General features: G+C 46.4%; 2 protein-coding genes across 19 annotated transcripts in view; one reads left to right on the top strand and one right to left on the bottom strand.

Moving 5' to 3' along the window:
- The window catches only part of Mak (male germ cell associated kinase), a 53,156-nt gene extending 48,624 nt beyond the window's left edge, over positions 1-4,532 (top strand). For 12 of the 17 annotated variants that reach the window (XM_076573217.1, XM_076573212.1, XM_076573210.1 and 9 more), the window contains one exon: positions 4,116-4,532. In XM_076573217.1, coding sequence (XP_076429332.1) covers positions 4,116-4,270 — 155 coding nt within the window. In that variant the 3' untranslated portion in view covers positions 4,271-4,532. Of the gene's footprint in view, positions 1-1,294; positions 1,397-4,115 lie in introns of all 17 variants that reach the window. The other 5 variants (XR_013051597.1, XR_013051595.1, XR_013051596.1 and 2 more) reach the window with 1 other exon arrangement.
- Positions 4,533-8,755: 4,223 nt separating this feature from the next.
- Positions 8,756-13,555, bottom strand: LOC102923264 (transmembrane protein 14C). 2 transcript variants are annotated; one of them, XM_006972795.3, is made up of 6 exons: positions 13,403-13,555; positions 12,544-12,601; positions 11,978-12,054; positions 11,253-11,354; positions 9,634-9,721; positions 8,756-9,222 (listed from the first exon to the last, which is right to left on the bottom strand). In XM_006972795.3, the coding sequence occupies exons 2-6, from the start codon at positions 12,564-12,566 to the stop codon at positions 9,168-9,170; spliced, it is 345 nt and encodes a 114-aa protein (XP_006972857.1). In that variant the 5' UTR covers positions 12,567-12,601; positions 13,403-13,555; the 3' UTR covers positions 8,756-9,167. The 2 variants fall into 2 exon arrangements, with proteins under 2 accessions (XP_006972857.1, XP_006972856.1); XM_006972794.4 differs by having other exon boundaries at positions 13,407-13,542.
- Positions 13,556-14,836: the final 1,281 nt, after the last annotated feature.

The following is a 14,836-nucleotide window of genomic DNA, read 5'->3' as shown; positions in this document are numbered from 1 at the left end:
TGACAAAAATACAGTTCGTACACCTAGTGATTTCAAGAGCGGTCTAGAGTGAATGGCGTGGGTACCATGCTCACCCTTGCCTTCGAGGATGAGGAAGCTGACATCTGGTAATGTTACCCAAGGCCACAGAACTAGTAGAGCCAGGGAAGACACACACTAGCTGATCCCCTCCTAAGAGTGAGATGTGAGAAGATGTTTCTTGAGAGCTTTCTGCCTGATGCTCATATACAGCAAAATCTTGACAAATACGGTTTACTTGTGAGTTATCCTGCGGTGCAGTCTCGGGGGTTCTGCTTAAGAGGGGGGATCCGTGACATAGTCCCCCACCACCCCCGGCTTTCGTTAAAAGAAGCAATATCAGATGACAGGACGGTTGTTCCCTCCACCTCTGAGGTCATGGTCAGCTGGGGTCGGCTTGTGCTCTCACAGCACAAGGCATGAAGACCACATGCAGAGGTGTGCTCCAGAAGTAAAGGGTGACAAGCCAGACACAGTGGTATTTGTCTCGAATTCCAGCACGCAGGAGGCTGAGGCAGGAGGATCTGAAGCCTTTCTGGGTTGTGTAGTAAGAGAGAGAAGAGAGATTGGAAGTGTTGGTTCTGAGCCTCCCAGATTTGATGATGAATAACATTCTCTAAATTATTTGAATTTAAAATAGATTTACCTCGGTGAAGCATTTAAAATGCGAGAGCAAAGCAGATGATCAAAAGTTTGGTTTAGGATTCCTTGTTATTCCTAAGTCCAAATGCTCTCTCGCTGCCCATCCAGGCCCTCACGCTTCCATGGCTGCTTAGATTTGCCCACCTTTTACAGGACAAACCACCGAGGCGGCCAGAAAGAGGGAAAGCAGGGGCAACAGGTCGCTTCTACCTGTTCTCACAGGAGGCTGCTTCCACAGGCACTCATTCGCTTTATCTGTCCCAAACAAAATGATTGTTCCAATGTCTGTCTTCTAAAACAATATGCACCCATGTAAGCAAGTACATTATAGACAGCGTGGATTTCAGGAAGCCTCAGAAGTTTAGGCCAGTTTTACAGTGAGTCATTTATTGTGACTCAACATCCATTTTTAATATCAAAAGCAAAACGTGATGTTTAGAAGTACTTCGCTATCTGGGTACTCACTTTTAGAAACTGAGAGTGGGTCTTTTTATTTAAAAAATTAAAAATAAAAATGAAACTACGTACGGCTTTTCTGTATCCAGTCTTGAGATTGCCATGCATATTCCTGCTTTCCCTTTTTAAGTAAATTGCTCTCATAACTCTTCATCTCTTCGTTTACTCTGCTTATCAGATTTCCCTCGAGGTGGTGATAGGAGGAGAGGCAAAAAAAAGAAGTAAACATTGCTCCCTCCCAAGTGCTGCATGCAACCCATTAGGAAAACACTGCCACCAGGTCATTACCGTATTTACTCGACTATTCTCTCCCCCTCATAACTTCCCTCTGCCCTCCTTCCTCACCCTCAAGTTTTAGAAGAAAAAAAAAAATCAAACTAATGTCTTCATATTCTCCCATTTAACCTCTCCTTCCAAAGCCCCTAGTATTTCATCATCCCCTGCCTGACAGTAGCAAGACCAGAGGGCGTGGCCTGTGTATGCAGCCACCCACAGAAACCACAGGGCGGGGTGATTTTCCTGAGGAGTCTCTTTCATTTGCCCAGAGAGAGAGGGCAGCCTCAGATCCAGGAAGTGATTCCATCCAAGTTGAGCTTGGGGAGTTCACTGGGGTAACCCCCGCACCTGGACTGTTGAGAAGCCCACCGCAAGCATAGGTGACAAGTCACAAAAGCCGGATCTCTGGGTTTCCTGCCCAACTAGCATCCGCCACCCCGCAACTCTTGCTTCCATGGCCTCTGGGAAGGGCCTGTGAGTCGGTTTCCCGGTGTTTCCTCAGCCTCTCTGAGCCTCCTCTCCACTACCCCTGCACGGGCTCTGTACTCCACTCATGGCTCCGTTTGGACCTGAGGCCATGTGTATTAGCTCACTACCTGAGATTTCCATAGTCCAACGGTTACAGCTATTTCTGGAAAACAGGGTGCCTTCACTGGCCCTTCTAGATACATAGCCCTGACTTTTGTTAGGCAGCTTATTCACTTTGAGCCCAGTAAGATCAGTGTGAAGTGACCTGCCAGACCACTGACAGCATGCCCCCCCACACACACAACCCCAAATATAGCAGCCAGGATGCCAATCTGGCCCAGAGCTTTGCTTATGTACATGGAGGTCAACACCTGTAGACCACAGGCTCATGTGGTTTTCTCCTTCACTCTTAACATCTCGGTGCAGTGTAAGAAAGGGTGGGAAACCAGGCCAGCGAATACATCATAGCTATGGAAGGTATGAAATGGCCCGGTGCATCTCAGCGTTGACGCTGAGTTTACTCCAAGAGCATCAGCAGCTGCACAGTGTCAAAAGATAGGTCAATCCAGTGCAAAGACTGGTACCCTCCCCATGCAGACTGCCTGTGAAGTCCGACGCAGCAGGAAGTGAGCAGGAACTGAAGAAGACATTCTAGTCCCCTGGATAATGATTTATGCCTTGGTTCGTGGAGATCTTTAACCAGTTTCAGCTTGTTCAGATATCAAATGTTTAACAAATTTTAAATCTCTCTCAAATCATGGACTAACATTGGACCAGCCTCTCTCACAAATCATTACAGTCAAATATATGAATAAAATAAGCTTTGTGCTTAAAGATTTGGGCTCCTCTAAAAATTACTGAATACAGCCTAAGTTCAATTCCCATCACCCACATGGCTATTCACAACTGCCTGTAACTCAGGTTCCACGGATTCAGACACCCCCTTCTGACCTTTCTGGGCATTGCACACACATGGTATGCCTACATATATATGTATATATACAGGCAAAACACTCATACACATAAAACAAAAACAAATCTTTAAAAAAAGATTGCTCTTTAAGGGTTTGTGTTATCACCCATGGTTTTACAATAAAAAAAAAAAACAATGTTTGTGAGGCTGGGTTATGGCTCACTGGTGGAGCTCTTGTCTATCTAGATGCACAATATCTGGCTTCTTTTCCTAGTACTAAAAAAAGAGAGAGAGAGGAAGAAAGGACAGGAGGGAGGAGAAAAGGAGGGAGGAAGGGACAGGGGAGAAAAAAGAAGAGAAAAGAAAAAGAGGGGCTGGAGAGATGGCTCAGAGGTTAAGAGCATTGACTGCTCTTCCAGAGGTCCTGAGTTCAATTCCCAGTAACCACATGGTGGCTCACAACCATCTATTATGAGATCTGGTGCCCTCTTCTGGTGTGCAGGCAAAACATACAGACAGAACACTGTATACATAATAAATAATATTTTTTTTTAAAAAAAGGGAAAAAAAGGAAATGATAGAGCCCAGTGTGATAGCACACACCTTTGATCCCAGGACTCAGGAGGCAGAGGCAAGCAGATCTCTGGGAGCTCTAGGACAGCCTGGTCTACATGGTCAATCCCAGGCCAGCCAGAGCTATATAGTAATATCTTTTTAAAAATATTAAGAGAAATCTAAATTCTAGACAGCACATTTTCACTCAAAAAAAAAAATAAGACTACAGAACTTCATGTGTACAGCTCCATGAAGCCTGAGTTCCACACCCTTTTGAGTATGTCTTTAGTGCTGATACCATGTGTGAATGTTATTTAGGATATAACCATGGTGTGAGATTAGTTACCACACTGAGTTCTGCTCACTAAGGAACCACAAATGTCTCCTGGCCATTTTACTCCCATTTAGCTATCTAACTAAGAGTGGCCGCATCTGCATGACATATCATTACACTCTGGAAAATTCTAGTAAATATCCGTGTAATACTCCACTAGAGTTTTTGCTTTAGCTAGCATGATGGTGAACACCTGTACTCAGTACTGGGAGAGGAAAGCTGAACTGACCTTGACCGAGGCCAGCCTGGGCTACATAGTGAGTTCCAGACCAGTCTGAGCTACATAGCAAAAACTTGCTCCCTGCCCCCCACAAAAAGAAAGAAAACTAAATGCAAGCCTTCACATTTGCTCCACAGCTTTCAAAGATAAATCCACACTTCCCTACAAAATGAAGATGAGTGGCTTTATTTTGAATGCGATAACCAAATAAATGAAATTCTGATTTCTTTCAGAATACACCTGGAACACAAAAGCTAGCCGAGGCCAGTTTTCAGGACGAACTTACAATCCCACAGCAAAGAATCTCAATATTGTGAACCGCACACAGCCAGTCCCCTCGGTGCACGGGAGGACAGACTGGGTGGCGAAGTACGGAGGCCCCCGGTAGGAGTGGTGGAAACCCTGCCGCATTGCTCCGCAGAGGACTGTCAAGGCCTGATCCTGGGAGACGTCTACACAGTCCATTTCTACTGAGTTCCACAGGAAACACACGACCGTGGGTACCTCCGAGAGCAGAAGTCCGCTCCCATTTTCTTTCCGGGACATGCAATGCGTTCTCTTAACTCGTGGCCCGCAGTGCTGGTGCGGCGCCATGCTGAGACTTCCGAGCAGGATTTTACAGAGTATTGAATAAACTATTTGCCAAAGTATCAAGTATTTGATCTACAAATTCCTAGATAAGTACATAAGCTTTTAAGGATAGGACTCTGGGAAGTAAGGGCACAGAGTTTCACTCTTGCTTGCTGCCTATTAGCCTAGGCTGTTGAGGTTCTGGTCACTGCAGAGACCAAATGGCCTGAGCAGTTTGTCTCCGCTCACTTTGCCCAGTGGGAGGCAAGCTTCTGGGCTGACTTGGCAGAAGCTCTGCCTTCCACCTTGGCAATGTCAGAAAGATGCTAACTACCTTTTGGTTTTCTACATGTGGAACGACGAGATGGGTGAATGGGATCATCTTAGCAGTACATCTTAGCAGAAAATAAACTTCTCTCCAGCCTCTGGAGATCGGCAGAGTGTGCCAGTCTGATTTTAGCACCGTTGACAAACTGAACTCTCATGATGACTGTGAGACTCTGTAGCTGAGTAAGTTCTACATCAATCACGCCAGGGTTTCGTCATCTCTGACCCCGTATCTGACGCTTGTTCCTCTCACTCCCCAACGCCTGTCTCTGTGTTCCCACCAGACACAAAGGTGAAGTGTGCCAGCTGGTCCCCAGACTAACGCGTGCCGCTGCAGGTCACTAACTGGGTTCCGACCTTCATGTTCCAGCCACAGGGCAAACACACTCAGTTGCCATGGCAAGGTTCCATGTAGTCCACTGTTCTTCTTAGTTTTTATTACTAAATTTTTTAAAAATAGATATTTTGAAGGTAGGGCTACTTTAAACCTGCCACTTGCTGGGCTGGACATGACTAGTACTGTACATTCTTTTGAAAGAATAATGTTATTGCCTGCTGATATTTTTTATGTATTTATGGCTTTGTAATAGATGCTGATATAATTGACATTGTTTTGTGGGCATTGCCCAGAGGCACATTATTATCAAATCATATATTTTTGTATAGAAGATATAGCTGTTCATATTTTACATGTTTAAAATGTTGAACTTGAAATAGTAATTTATCCTAGTCCTGGTGGTTATGTGTATTTGTACAATTTTATTGTCTCAATGCTAATAAAAATTCCTTGGCGTTTCTGAGAAACATGGACTCTGAATAGATATATGGTTAACTAGTGTGGTTTTCTACTATTAAACTTTATATTCTGTGGTCCAGTTTGTTGTGGTTATTTTTTTCATCTTTTTAATTTTTTAATCAGCATATAATATGTTCAGTATCATTATGACATTTCTGAAGACTGTGTTTCTGTGGCTCTCCTTTTTCCCATCTCCCCCACCCCTCTGCTGCTCCTTTCCCTGTTGTGTCCCATCTGCCCACTCCTACCCTTCCTCCTCACCTAATAATGCCCTCTCTTGGTCTCTTTTCCAGGTCTGTAGACTTTATCAACCCTTGTCCTTTTTGCATACATACATGTACACATTATAGGCTAGGAGCCACATCAGAGGAAGTACATGCAGTTTTAGCCTGTGTTTGGGCCACCTTGCTTGATATTATACTTTCTAGATCCATCCATTTTCTTAAGAATGTCATTTCATTTTTTGTTATAACTTAATTTTTCATATCTGCAGCATATTTTCATTATCCATTCATCTGTTAATGGTTATCTTAAGCTGGTTTCATATCCTTGCTGTAAGTATAGCCGCAGTAAATGTGTGTGCAAGCATCCCTTGCTATCATTAGTATAGCCATAGTAAATATGTGTGCAAGTGTCCCTTGCTATCGTTAGTATAGCAGCAGTAAATATGTGTGCAAGCATCCCTTGCTATCGTTAGTATAGCAGCAGTAAATATGTGTGCAAGCATCCCTTGCTATCGTTAGTATAGCAGCAGTAAATACGTGTGCAAGCATCCCTTGCTATCGTTAGTATAGCAGCAGTAAATATGTGTGCAAGCAACCCTTGCTATCCTAAGTATAGCAGCAGTAAATACGTGTGCAAGCGTCCCTGGTAAGGGATGAGTCCTTCTCAGGGGTTGTTGCTTTAACTTCTTTGTGGCAGTTTCAGGTTTAGAGTATGAGTTCCCAGGTACCCTTCATCATCTTCCCCCAACTTTCCCTATTATCATATCTTGAATTGCTGTGGGATCCCTCCCTCTCTCCCTCCCTCCCTCCCTCCCTCTCCTTGCCTTTTTCTTTCCTCTCCTATGCTGGGATGGAACCTAAGGCTTCATACATGCTAAGCTACACTAACTCATACTCCCAGTCCCTAGAATCCATAATATCTCTAATTGTTCTATTCTAGAACTCCCCATAGCTGGAATCACAGAATATGATAACTCTTTTATACTGGCTACTTTCATTTAGCAATTGTGCATTTAAAATTCCTCCAGAGCTATTTTTGTATTTATGTCTGAATCAAATTTTGTTGTCACATACATATTAAAGGACATTTTCAATGATTCCATATCTGAGCAAGGGAATTGTAAGTTCAAGTCCTGTCTGGGCCATACAACAAATTCAAAGCCAGCCTGGACAACTTAGCAAGACCCTGCCTCAAAATCAGCAAAAGCCTGGTCAGTGGTAGAGCGCTTGCCTGGCAGACACAAAGCTCTGGGGTACAGCTCAGATGGAGGTGTGGTAGAATACTTGCCTAACATGTATGAGGCTCTAGGTCTAATGCTCAGCACTGCTAAACAAAATCAAAAAACACAATGAAATGAAATAAAAAGCATACATGTATAGCTAAGATTTGCCTAGCACATGCGTGGCCCTACAATTGATCCTCAGCACCACAAACAATATTCCAGCGGGGAATAGTGGCACACACCTGTAGTCCCAGGTACTTGGGAGGCAGAGGCAGGATTACTTGAGCTTAAATGAACATGACCAGCCTGGGCAACTTGGTATAACCAGATCTCAAACTAAATTATTTAAATCTGATTCTCCAGAGACTACAACTACACCACACACCACTCAATCGTAAACATTTTGTTGTTGTTTTTTTAACGCCATGGGTTTGGTACAACTACATGTGGAAGGCAATCATTATGACAAGGAGCCACCGAATCATTTCAGATTTAATTAAAGTGTTTAAGACATCATCATCAAGCATCTGTCTTTTCACTACAGCAGACTCTACAGCAGACCGTGAAAACAGACCTGGGGTCTCAGATGAGAAAATGAGTCAGTGCTCCGTTACAGAAGCATGCAGTCCAGAATACAGTACCCTGGTCGGCTACACAGAATTCTGGGCATTACAATTCAAGAGTGCTAAATCCTCTAACACCAGCATACCTGTAACACCAGCACTCAGGAAAATGAATTGTGAGTTCAAGGCCACCCTGGAGTATATAGAAAGATCCTGCCTTAAAAAAAAGACATGCATGTCAAGACATATCCTATCTATGTTATGAACATGGTGCAGATATTCAAAATCATGTTTAAGGATGAGCTGGATGGGAGTTGCATCTCTAATTCTAGCACTTGGAAGATAGATGCAAGGTGGTGAGCACAGGTAGGTGGCTCAGGCTACAAAGGGAGGCTGCATTTGAAGACACCAAGCCTGCTCTCGAGACACTTAAGCACAGATGTGACATTAAGTCCGTTTCCATTACAGTCCTATCTTAGAAATTCTCAAAGGATTTTGTGTGTGTGTTCGTTTTGTTTTTGTTTTCTGAGACAGTGTTTCATATAGCACAGGTTAGCTTCAAACTTACAAAACTAAATATGACCTTGAACTCATGATCTTCCTGCTTCTCCATCCAAGGTATTGGGACTATAACCATGTCCCACTATATCCACGTAATTCACATTTTTTTTTTTCCCTTTGGTTTTACGAGACAAGGTTTCTTTGGTAGTTTTGGTGCCTGACCTGGATCTCGCTCTGTAGACCAGGCTGGCCTGGAACTCAAGAGATCCACCTGGCTCTGCCTCCTGAGTGCTGGGATTACAGGCATGAGCCACAATTTTTTTTTTTTTTTTTTTTTTTTTTTTTTTTCTGGGACAGAGTTTCTCTGTGTAACAGCCCTGGCTATCCTGGAACTTAATTTGTAGACCAGGCTGGCCTTGTACTCACAGAGACCCGCCTGCCTCTACCTCCCAAGTGGTGGGATTAAAGGTGTATTTCACCACCACCTGGCTCACAAATAATTTTTAAAACAAGCTTCCAGGCAATGTAGAGTCAAACAATTCCTTGGTCATTTCAAATGGGGAATCCCTAACTATGATGTTCACAGGATCCCCTCACAGCTCTGCACTGTCCTGCCATCCACATCTCAAGCTACATCCCAGACACTCTGACAAAGGAGACACCAGAGAATTGTTCTTAATAGCAAACTTTATTTTCACTGGTATTTCATTGAGACATAATTTCATAGCAGACCTACACAAAAGATCCCACATCACAAATGTCACCAAGAGGTTTCACACACTTCTGGGCAGGACATGTGGCTCTGGGGCCCCGTGTGCTGACACCCAACATTGCACCCCTTGTTTACTAGCACAGAAAGGTGAGATGTCATCACACAAGAATGAAACTGCATGAAGGTTAGTAGCTGGTCTCAGGTTCAACACCCGGCACCCGGGTGAAATCTCATCTACCTCAGGGTGCTCAGGGGATCTTTGTAAAATGTCAGGATATGTAAATATGCTGCACTTTTTCCTTCAGACATTATAAATGTGGACGTTTGGAGAGTTTCAATTCTTCATGAGCCCAAGCAGGGGTGTGGCTACTATGGATGGGGAGAACTCAGCACACTAATTCCAAGCTTGGCAACCATCAGCAAACTGGTTAAGAAAAAACAAGTCATCAGGAAAAGGACACCACAGGTGACTTCTTTTAGCAAAACTTTCAATAAAGGACACTCAAATAACTAAGCAACAGGGAACCAAAACGGACAGTCTCATGCAGCCACACCCAAGGGTTTGGACAGAGGCTGTGACAGTGTAATAATGCAGGCGAGTCTAGGACAGTCCAGAGAGCAAATCCAAGATCATGTCTACAATGAATGAACACACTTAAGTGCTAAATCAACCACAAAGGCTTGTGTAGCCTTTCCTACTTGTATACAACCTTAAAAGAATGGGGATTGAAGTCTAGGATCAGGCACACTGAAGTGAGCGAATTCTGACGGTATGAAGCGTCTGGAGTGAAAAACTAACCCCTGTCTGGGTAAAGAGAGATGGAGTGTAAAGTACCTGGCACCCGCGATTAAACCGGCAGGCATAAATTTCCCCGAGTTGTAGAATCTCATCCCCATGATGCCAGCCAAGGTCCCAGATGTAGCTGAGAAAAAGAAGTCAAAAAATCAGCACATCCTACATGCAGGGGAGGAGGGAGTCCCACCCACCTTTCCAGGCCCATAAAACAAAGGCTGAAAAGCGAACAGCGAGGTTTGTACAGACACAGGGGCCTGTGAGACTGGGGGTGGGGGTGGGGGTGGGGGTGGGGGCGGGCGGCGGCATTCTACAGTCAAGGGAACAAAAATGAAGACTGAGTGGACCCACGATGTCTGAGAGAGGAAGAAACGAGGAAAAGCTCCTGAAAGGGAGGGGAAAGCCAGGGACTTAAGAGGAAGTGGGCTCAGAGCTCCTTCCTTTTCTAAAGGAGTCAAAGTTGACGGCATGTGAACTTTATGTGTAGGATCCCACAACAGAAGAGACCCTACACAAAAATGCAAACAAATGATGGATCCTAGACAGCTCACAGTTCAGGAGCCAAAGCCCTGATAGAAGAGCCGCTTGGTGCCGGGCGTTGGTGGCGCACGCCTTTAATCCCAGCACTCGGGAGGCAGAGGCAGGCGGATCTCTGTGAGTTCGAGGCCAGCCTGGGCTACCAAGTGAGCTCCAGGAAAGGCGCAAAGCTACACAGAGAAACCCTGTCTCGAAAAACCAAAAAAAAAAAAAAAAAAAAAAAAAAAAGAAGAGCCGCTTGGAGGAAGAGGGAAATGGATAAAGGGATGGCCTGGAAGCTGAAGGCTGTAACCAACACCAGTGGCTGCGGCTTCTTCAATCAAACACACGTGGGATCACTTGAGAGCAAAATTCTGAGATGAGAGGGGCAGAAGCGGTCTACCAGGCATTCCAAACCATGAGGAAGCTGTTGGGAAGAACTGACAGCCCAGTTCATCCTCCCCTCAGATAGCCCACAGCGGGCCTCCCTTCCTATCCCACAGCCAGTGTGCAGAGTCCTCTCCGTGACACCTTGGAGAGGGTTCGAGATGCACGTGTGGGTATGAGAGGCACAGAGGTGCCACACCCCTGGCAAAAGCCAGCACCAGGGTGGAGACCAAGAAAAATGTGCCAAAGATCACCGTAAGAAGCCATCATCTGTACCCCCTCCCCACCAGGGGCTGCACCAGGGCACTTATCTACAGTTCCACAGAGTCACATTACCCGACTTCCCAGTGAACTTGAATGGTCCCCAAAGGCAAGGTCTGTGTCTTACACAATTAACTGACTATAAAAGGGGAGAGACGTTCAATGGGGAAAAGGTTACATGGACTCAGGACCTTGTGGGATGTGTGAGATTTCTCTCTACGTTTCAAGCAAGCTGTCTTTAGTATGAAACCTCAATAGTTAACACACACTGTCTAGTCCAGTTTAAAACAAATCTCGCTGGGAAAATTAAATCCATGCTGTATGAAACCCTTCTGCATTCTGTATACAGAAGGGAAACAATCCAGGGTTCTCCACGACGAAACCCACCTATACCTTGGCAGAAGCAGGTGACCTATAGTAAGAAGAACCTGCCACACATGCCCACCAGAGTCTCACCGCCAAGCCGAACACAGCTGCAGAGCTTGAGGCAGACCTACCTAGGAAAACCCACACGTTCCTGGGATCCTGAGACAGCTGGTAAGCACCAAGGCCTGCTAGGCTCCCAAAGAAGAGTCCAGCAGCCAGGGATGGCACACTACCTGGGGAAGCAAACAGGCACACATCTGGGTTGTCATGTCAGACGTTACATATGGAATCTACAAGATCCCCCTCCCCTGCAGAGGAAAACTGCAAAAGAGAGTTCCCAGAGGATTATAGCCAGAGGGTTCCCAGCATGGGGGAGTCTGGGGAGTCTTCCAGAGAAGTCAGGGTCTTACCATCCCTGCCCTCTCTCCTTTAGGAGGTATGACTCAATACAGTGTTTGTCTGGCCCCACACAAGCCCTTGGTTTGAGGCTGGTGTTACACAGATAATACAGAGAGACAAGAGGTTTCCTACTTGAGGAGCTGAGCGCACATTGGGATCTGGTGTATGGCAATGGATGATAACAACCATCACTACCACCTCTGCCTATCTGTATGTAAACAGGCAAAAAAAAAAAAAATGAAAAAAAAAAAAAAAAAAGAAAGAAAGAAAGATGCCTGGCTCAATTTGACCAGATAACCAAAGGCCAGGGCAGGAAGAGCCAGGAGTCTGACTATGCAGGCTGCACTCAGGGACCTAAAACAAACCGGAGTCAAGCAAAATTAGGCTTCAAGGACCCCGGGGACCCACATTTCACTGGACTAAGATGACCATTTTAAAAGTAACAGGAAAGGCTTACCTGCTTTTGCATAGCCAATAATCCCACCGGTAGCAACCAGGGCTGCATAGCCGAAGCCGAGATAATGTAAAGGCACCCTGAAATGGCAAAAGGGAGACGCCAGTGCCAACCAAGTTTAAAACCCGAAGCACAAAATCACGGGGTGGGGCCAGTGTGATGCTCAGGATTGGTAAAGATGTGCCCCCAAGGCCGGCAGTCTGGGTTTGATTACATTACAGGGCAGAAGGAGAAAACCAACACTGTCCTCTGACCCCTACACATGCAACATGGCACAAATGCATCCACACAAATCAACGTAATTTTTTAAATTATTGCCTGGGACAAAAGGGTCATTTCCAGCAAATCCTGTCACTGTATGGATAGAAATAAAGCCAGGCTGAGGGACATGCCTACTCACAGAACTAGCCAGTAGCCTAGCTGGATTCAAATCCAGGTCCCAGGCCACTAGTCCAGGGATCATGCCACAACCCATGCTGCCCCTAGGCTGTGCCAGGCTGAAGGCTCCTGTCACGTGCTCTGGTTTTAGAAGCTCCCGGTGATTCTATTCCTACGCATTGGGCACTTACAGGGGGCCACTGTCCTTCTGCATTTTTCAGTCACTTTGGAGACCAACCAGGCCTGCACCTGTGGAGGAGTGGTCAGAGCAGTTAGAACACTCAGGCCTCTCTCTAGCAGTCGGAAAGACATGAGTTCAAAGTACAGCTCTCGGTGTTGGGGCAAGAGGTCCTTGGGCACGCAGCCTCTGGTCACCCTAGCTCTGCTACCTAGTGAAGGTAACTGGGTAACAAAACCTTCCTACTGTATGTACAGAAATGCTGGAGAGGCTTCTAGCATTTTTACTACAACTTCCGCTATGGCACGGGCCCACAGAAGTGACTCCTGCTCCTGCTTGGCACCTGTCCAGAGCTGTTTCATCAGTTAATTGATTGGCTGCTGAATCAGAAACCAAACGGCGTTATGCCTCAACTCAACTCTGCTTATCCTCTCTGAGAGTCAGGACGAATGCTGCTTCCTCGCAAACGTCAACACTCATCTTACGAACTTTTAGAAACCCTTGGATCCGACCCTCAACTCCTGCTAGGCTGGAGCGAGGGACTAGAAAATGCTCGGGGACCCGAGTCACAATGCACTGGACGCCACACGCCTACAAAGTAACTAACTCCGGCTGTCTTACAGAACAGCCCTCCGCAGCACCAGCACCGAAGCAAGCGCGTTTGGGTTTGCACACCCGCAAGGCGCGGAGCCTCCGGGTCCGGCGACAGTCAGAACCAAGCGCGGAGTGACAGAATTTTAGAGGCACGGAGAGCGAGCGGGCCGGTGAAGCGGGCTCAGCAGAGTGCCCCGGCGAGTCCCGCGCGCCTGCGGGCCAGCAGGCCGCGTGCGGAACAATTCCCGAGTGGCAAAATACGCAAAGTAAGGACACACCCACCGCCACCGGAGTCGGAGCCTGGAGGCCTGCGCTGGAGAACCGAGGGCGAGCACACGGCGAGGAAGGGAGGTCGGGACTCCGGTCTGGGGACGTCACCGAGCGCGCCGCATCCGAGCGGGAAGGGCGGGGCTTAAGGCGACGGGCGGAGCCTAGGGGGAGAGGCTGGGCGTCATCTAGGGCGGGGATTTAGGGGGAGGGGAGGGGCCTTAGGCGAGAGGGGCGGGGCTTGGTCCCGGGCTGGTAGCGTTTTGCATTTCCCTGAGCAGCGGGTTCAATCTTCCCGGTCTCAGTCCCGCAATATAGCTGGTGAGACGGGAGACCTGAGGACCTGGCAAGAAGGGCGAGAGGGAGGTGCAGTGCCTGGCACGTAAGCTGCCATTGGGAGGATGAGATGGAGGGGTGGTTAGCAAAGAGAAATGTCAAGACAACATCCAAAATTAACGGCCAGTTTCTCTGTTATTAAATCAAACGTTTACATCTGAGTTTTTTTAATCTGCATAAATGCCTCAGGATGAAAGCCCTTGGGATGATTCCTCGAGCCAGCAGGAACATAGATAGCAGCTGGAAAAATACCCAGGATACCAAAGAAGGAAGAAAATCCTTCACATTGCCCCCACAATTGCTATAGAAACTGCAGGAGGGAAGAGGAAGGGCAACAGGAAACAGGCAGAGTCCCAGGCTTGGGCATCATAAGCCACAGGTGCTCTCTATTCCTTAGCTGGATGGTTCCAAAAGCAGTGCCTTCACCCCACAGGAGTGTGGGTTGCTTTTTGGTTTTGTTTTTTTCTTTATTAATGTAGCTTGTGGGTTAGAGTGGCCTTGTCTAATCTTTCACCTCCCTCTGAGGTGAAATTCTCTTCTGAATAGCATTGGCCTTAATCAGACAAACCTGTTTCTTTGTATAATCACACACACACACACACACACACACACACACACACACACACACACACACACACACACACGTTTACTTTCTTGGGTTCAAGGTTAGCCAAATGATCTTACTCCTAGGTAAAGGTCTTTCATCTTACCCTTTCTGCTGGAAATGTCCTTACATTCTAAAAATTCAATCTCATCTCTTAGATTCTTTATTTCATAGCAAACTGTGGTATCCAAAGGAAGTTACCCAAGCCACACAGAAGAAAGGCCACAGGCCAAATCACAGCACTGGAAAGGGGGTTGAAGGTTTAGCTTGGTGGTAGAGTACAAGGCTCTGGGTTAGGTTCCCAGCACAAGTGGGGTTGGGGGGGGTTAGACTTGAAGTACCTAGTTTAAAATCAGTTTAAATCAAACAGGGAAAACAGGATAAATAAGAGCCATCAGGAGAGGATGCCAGCCTGTAGAAGAGGCATGCCAGCCACATGTGGAAGCAACTCAGTATGTATACACTGTTATCCACCTACCCCACATCTGTCATCAGCCTCTGTGCT

This window comes from Peromyscus maniculatus, chromosome 5 (assembly GCF_049852395.1).
Source record: "Peromyscus maniculatus bairdii isolate BWxNUB_F1_BW_parent chromosome 5, HU_Pman_BW_mat_3.1, whole genome shotgun sequence".
NCBI classification, from domain to species: domain Eukaryota; kingdom Metazoa; phylum Chordata; class Mammalia; order Rodentia; family Cricetidae; genus Peromyscus; species Peromyscus maniculatus.
Note: the sequence above shows the minus strand (reverse complement) of the source record. Positions and strands in the feature narration are given on the sequence as shown.

Excerpts from the sequence above, each read along its gene's own strand:
- LOC102923264 (XM_006972795.3), bottom strand. The coding sequence starts at position 12,566 with ATGCAGAAGGACAGTGGCCCCCT. Across the intron at positions 12,055-12,543 it reads CAGAAGGACAGTGGCCCCCT|GGTGCCTTTACATTATCTCG; the intron begins GTAAGTGCCCAA and ends TTGCCATTTCAG. Across the intron at positions 11,355-11,977 it reads TATTGGCTATGCAAAAGCAG|GTAGTGTGCCATCCCTGGCT; the intron begins GTAAGCCTTTCC and ends TTGCTTCCCCAG.